Source organism: Tasmannia lanceolata, unplaced genomic scaffold (genome assembly GCF_043159265.1).
Source record: "Tasmannia lanceolata isolate RefF3 unplaced genomic scaffold, GAP_Taslan_0.1 ptg000005l, whole genome shotgun sequence".
Taxonomy (NCBI): Eukaryota; Viridiplantae; Streptophyta; class Magnoliopsida; order Canellales; family Winteraceae; genus Tasmannia; species Tasmannia lanceolata.
Window position 1 is genome coordinate 4,186,186 of NW_027518682.1, and position 6,164 is coordinate 4,192,349.

Here is a 6,164-nt window from a genome sequence, read left to right on the forward strand (position 1 = left end):
GGAATCTGACGTGGCATTAGGAAAAGAAATCCAAGGAATCTCTGCAGGAAAAAGTTTCTCTAGACTGGCGTTGGAAAAGGTTTTCAGGGAAACTGCTTGCCCTTCTTTTTGCATTAGTTTTCCAGGGAAACGAAATCCGTGTGTTTTTATTAGGAAATGAAATCCCTGAAGGGTGGGAAAATGGCCTTTTCCATGTCGTTTTTTGTTTTCTTACAAATATTCCACATGTGTAATTCTATTTTCCCTGGAAAGCAAGTGAACACCAGAATTCTGTCTTATCAAGGTCTTGTCAGGGGAAAAAATAAGCTGTTTTCCAGGGATTTGCTTTCCTGGGAATGCAAGTGATCAAAGCCTTTGGGATTTGATAGGCAGTTTTGTGAAAAGCCAAAGGCTCACTTTTGCAAAGGGAACGGCCACCTCATATGAATTAAATATGAAAGACAAAATCTGCTAAAAAGTGAGCTTGTGTGTCCGCAAAATGGCTTTATCCGAAATTGCCTAGCAAATTGCCAACTGCATTATAATTAGACATGACAAAAAGTGACCTAGACCCGCAGGTCCACCCAGCCTGCCCGTAATTTACGAGTCTGGGTCACTAAATTAGTGATCCGTTGAAATTTGACCTGGCCCGGACCAACCCGTCAAAACTGGGCCGGGCTGGGTAAACCTCCGGGTGTCCACAAGTGCCCGTAAAAACCCAAATGATCGAGATTTTATACTGCGTAAGCTCTTATAGTCCCGTATTTTTTAGAAAGTATTGTACAGACCACATCATAGGATGATCTATACCGTCCATGTGATGGAACACAACGAAAATAGATTGTGCCCCAAAAATCATTTCCATAGGATGATCCTAGCCCTTCGATCTATAGAGGTTTTCATAAATAATAATATGCAATTCCTCCATAGATTAGAGGGCTGGGATCATCCTATGGAAATGACTTTTTGGGCACAACCATTTAGGTTATGGCCCATGACATGGACGGTTTGGATCATCCTACAGTGTGTGAATAAAAATAGCAAAAAAAATAAAGAAAAAAAAGAAAACTGGGTTACCCGTGGGATTACACGGCCCATATGGGTGGGGTTTGGGTTCACAAAATAGTGACCGGTCATTTGTTACCCGGACCGCGGCCCACCCTTTTGCCCGGTCTAATTATAATAACGGTCCCGGTATAACTTTACAAATGGATGTTTGAGATCGGAAAGTATCAACGTTTCACATCCACTGTTTAGCGGGGCCCTTTGTTCAGTGGGCCCACTACATGATTTATTTTTTATTTTTTATTTTTTTACGTGAGGACTTAGGGTGGGCGTTTCGGAGCTCAACTTAGGGTTAGCGTTTTGGCCGCTACTATAAATAAATCCGCAACCTAAGGTTTCCTTCTCTTGCTTCCTTTCTTTCGCATCGTCCAGTCCGCCTTCAAGCAGTCAAGCAGATCGAAAATGGTACTTCTCTCTCCATGCTTTTTCTCTGGTTTGAATCTTAACATATGCATCTCTCTCTCTCTCTCTCTCTCTCTCTCTCTCTCTCTCTACTTTTTGCTTTTGTATGGTTTGAATCCTAAAATTGACATCTCTATCTCTTCATCTGCTCTTCCATGCTTTGAATCCTAGCATACTCATATATGTTTTACGGCCTTATACTACGTGTATAGATAGACAGATAGACCGGATCGAAATACCCTCTCCTCTAATAATGTTTATTATATCCGATCATTTGCATTTCAATTGATTCAGGTCTTAGTATTAGGCGTACCTGCTGTTATTTTGAACGGTCTTGAACTCGGTCCTGACTCGGTCTTGTTAGGAAAATGTTGACTCCGCTTACTGTCATGATGTTAGGGCTTGCTATAGAAGGTGTTTTGAGTTTTGGAGAAATATTTTATTAAGACCCAGTAAATTGAAGTTCCAAGTTTGCTGATTTTTGACAACCATGGTTTATTTTCTTGCCATCCTGTTTAGTGCGTTGTTTTCTTGCGGTGATTTGGAGAAATGCCTTCTTTTAATTGAAATCAGTGCCAGAGATGCTACTTAGCCTTTTGTGGGTGTTGAATGGTTGTTTTGATGCTGAATTTTACATGGGTGATACTATAATATGACATGGTCTTATAACATACGAGCTCCGCTCTCTTCAAAACTCATAATAGCAAGTTTATTTTAAATTGTTGTTAGATTTCTGTCAAGTTCTGCTCTGTCATGCTTTTTATGTGTATTATCTTGCTCCCGGATGTGTAGTAGCTAGGAGCTGAATTGAATGCAAATATGCTATAATTTTTTTCCTTTGGTCCTAGAAACCCTGAAATGTTTTGTTTTGGTCACAGAATCGAGTAATATAAGGGCCTGAATGGGTTTCGTGATCCCTGATAGAGCACTTCTGCTCTATGTGTGTTCTACTCACTGTTTATATATGATTTCTAGGTATGAGTCGAGTAGGGATTTGGTTTGTCTCTCTCTTCCATCTCTTCTTCTTAACTGTCATGTCCAAACTCTGGTCACAGAACCATAGCATGGATTGGGTTTACTGAGGCTCCATTTTTTTATTACGTCCATTTTTACGTCGAAAGGAACAGAGCCTGAATGACAGACTCCTTCGAAACTTATTTACCACCAATTACTTTGTATTGCGAGGGAACTACTAGCTTCTAATATCATTACCTTTGACCTTTCGTTATAAAAGCTATTGCTAATTGTGATTTTTAGGCCATGTCTAGCAGCCAAGAATGCCTGATAAATTAGTGTCTCTGAGTGGTGAGAGAGGGGTAGGGCAGGTGGGAGAATGTGAGATTTGAAAGTGCACGACTGAGATGAGGGCGAGAAGCGGCTAAAAATAAGGAAAAAGTCAATCTTATTTTGAGTAGTGGTTTTTGTTTCCTGATTTTTAGCCGCTTCTCACCCTCATCTCAGTCATGCCCTCTCAAATCTGTCATGAAAAAAAAAAAAATTCATGGTAGCCAAATGTGCCCTTATGTATTGGTCGTGTGTAGGCCAAGAATAGGGCAAGAGGGTTGTGTAGGATTTGAGAAGATTCAGTTTGATTATTCTGACTGTGCATCGGCTACTTTCATGCCACATCAACCTAGGTGAGTGTTATCCCTTTGCTGCCACAAGCCTGAATGGAGTGGGGGGTGGGAACTGGAATCTCACATAGTATGTGAAAACAGAAAAGCTATTATAGAGTCCAATTTGTCAAGGAATCATGTTTCTGAAGCCAGACCAGCACCCTAATGTGAAGTTTATGCAACTGGATATTATCTACTGCAACATCTTCTATGGTATTAAAGCAAGCACTGCCACATCTTTTTATTAGCAATTTAGGGCCACGGTTTCTTAACTTATTCATGCATTCAGGCACTCACATCTAGTAAATTCCTGCGTTGATTGAATTGTTCAGTTGCTTGTCTGAATTAAAACTACTTTTTCTTATTGTTTAATTGACTTGCTTTCCAGTAGTTATCTAATAAGTTTTCTGACGACTCCATAGCACTACCTTTGGCTTGCTCCCTTTAATTAGTGGACTTAGCTTCTATCTTGTGTAATTTATCAACAAACATGTTTTTTGGTGTCAGAATTTAGCAATAGTAGAAGCCCTGATATTAGTTCATAAAAGCACAATATATGATTTAATTAATGGATGGTATGGTATAAATAGTAACTAGATCATCAGAAAAAAAAAACGAAAAAGAAAAGTACAAATCAAATTACTGTTCTAGTAGCTGTGTCAATGAGTTTCCGACATGACAATCTTAAATAGAATCCCTTAAAAAAGTAGGACTAACTGTTCCTTGAGTATTTCTCAACAATTGTTTGTAAATGCAGACTAAGCGAACGAAGAAGGCTGGGATTGTCGGGAAGTATGGTAAGTGCTAACTAATTACGGGCATTTTCATTGCTATTACTATTGTTTGGACAGAATCATGTGAGCACTAAAATACTAAATTGACTCTTCAAATCAGGCACACGATATGGTGCTAGTTTGAGGAAGCAGATTAAGAAGATGGAGGTGAGTCAACATGCTAAATACTTCTGTGAGTTCTGTGGGAAGTACGCAGTTAAGCGGAAGGCTGTTGGCATCTGGGGCTGCAAGGACTGCGGCAAAGTTAAAGCCGGCGGCGCTTACACGCTTAAGTAAGATTATCTTCTATTTCTTCTCTCTTTGCAATATTTTTACACCCCCACACATTTGGCATGCAAATAAAGTTACATACGATGTTCATCAGCCAAAAGAACAAAGTACACTGTTTTAGTTGCTGAAGTGTTCGTTCATGTCTTTTCCAGTACTGCAAGTGCCGTGACTGTTCGGAGCACCATCCGAAGGCTGAGGGAGCAGACTGAAAATTGATCAACCTCGCTCCTTTCCTAGAATTATCAGTTGAAAAGCACCATTAGAGATCTGATTTTGTTTCAAGTTATGACTTATGAGGATAATTACTAGTCATTTTGTGACCATTTTCATATATGTTATTTAAGTAGCTCTGGAGACTTAAAATTCTACGTTTTCTTGAAATTGGAACTGGGATTCTGTAGTCTTTCGTTCTCGCCATATATGATTTATGCTCCACAATCAGAAAATTGGTATCAATAATATTTGTGTGGAATGTTTGATTTCAAGCTTAGGCAATCTAAGCATGCCTTCAAGAACTTGCTACTGATTAATTTCTCTGTAGGTTTTTCTCTGTAGGTTTTTTTTTTGACAAAGGTGACTTTATTGATTTGAAAGAGCCTTACATGTGAATAGAGGGGACAGTTGTCCCCCCTTACTTAAGGTACAATCTAATAGCGTTAGGGAATACAGAAACCCTCTATCCAAATCCTTTCAGTCCTGCGATGCAATGAGAGCACTCTTGACCAGGCCATTGCTTTCCACACCAGCCTTCGCGAGCTCATCGGCTTTATCGTTTGTGGACCTATAGATATGTGAGAAACTTTGACAAATGACATTACAGCAGTCTCGAATTTCTGAAATGATGTTATTCGGTTTCCAAGGGCTCAGGGCTTGGCCACTACCCTCCCTCCACTAATAAGGGGCCCGAGCAGTGGATCATGAACCATTTAAGATCATACGATAAAGCTCTTGCTTCTGCATCATTTGATTCAAATATCCCAACTGGACCAGAATATGAAAATATAGTAGTGCCATTTTGTGTCATGGATGATTCCTCCAATTCCTGCCGGCCAGGCCCGATTTATCCTTTGCACTTCCATAAAAATTGAGTTTTAGCCATCCGCATGAGGGTAGCTTACATAATATGCCTCTAACTAAGTTTGCAATATGATGCACATTAATCTGGTGTTGCTTTACAAACTTCACAAGCTACAAACCGAAGGAAAAGGCATTTGGTTTTCAATGATCGGTTGGATCTGAGTTTATTGGTTCCTAATGGAGTTTGCGGTGATCCACCTAAGCTTAGTAGATTACGAATAAAGTGGCCTCAACGGTCTATTACACCCTGGTTTAATAGAGCCCCGTCGGCTCTGTGCTCTTGATCATCTCAATCTCTGGGTTGCTTCTCGGGTATCTTTCTTTGATAATAGTTCTTTAAAAAGGGGGCCCACTGCACGAGGCTCCCACCATTGCGGGGTCTGGGGAGGGCTAGATGTGCACAGCCTTATCCCTGCTCTCCAGAGAGGCTGCTCCCGTGACCACCAGGTCAGAATGGAGCCCCATCAGGCTATTATGTCAGCCATGTTCTTTTCATTTTATGTTTTTTTTATAATTATTATGACAGCCTTATCCCTGATCCCACCATTGCGGGGTCTGGGGAGGGCTAGATGTGCACAGCCTTATACCTGCTCTCCAGAGAGGCTGGGCTGCTCCGGTGGTCACAATGGAGCCCCATCAGGCTATTATGTCAGCCATGTTCTTTTCATTTTATGTTTTTGTTATAACTATCTTCTAGGATACACCACATTTCCAATTTGCCTGCACGTATAAATTGGCATCATCGGTTGCAATTTTCAACGAGAAATCTGAAGGTGGGGTTCCTGGCATCAAGATGGTTGGGCGGGTTAGTGAATGTTGCAGGACTATAATGGCTGTTTGTGCTGCAGTGTTCTTGCTGCAGGAAGAAACGCATGAGAATGTGACAATTGGATTTGAACCAATGGAAGAACTCTTCTCAGTAATCTCAAAAACTCTTCTCAGTAATCTGTCTAAACCCTCT

At 40.6% G+C, this 6,164-nt stretch overlaps 1 protein-coding gene across 2 annotated transcripts; it reads left to right on the forward strand.

Moving 5' to 3' along the window:
- Window positions 1–1,330: 1,330 nt before the first annotated feature.
- Window positions 1,331–4,529, forward strand: LOC143877144 (large ribosomal subunit protein eL43z). Of its 2 annotated transcripts, XM_077379011.1 has the most exons (4): window positions 1,331–1,449; window positions 3,820–3,859; window positions 3,957–4,128; window positions 4,279–4,529. In XM_077379011.1, the coding sequence occupies exons 1-4, from the start codon at window positions 1,447–1,449 to the stop codon at window positions 4,340–4,342; spliced, it is 279 nt and encodes a 92-aa protein (XP_077235126.1). In that variant the 5' UTR covers window positions 1,331–1,446; the 3' UTR covers window positions 4,343–4,529. The 2 variants fall into 2 exon arrangements, with proteins under 2 accessions (XP_077235126.1, XP_077235125.1); XM_077379010.1 differs by lacking the exon at window positions 1,331–1,449 and having other exon boundaries at window positions 3,814–3,859.
- Window positions 4,530–6,164: the final 1,635 nt, after the last annotated feature.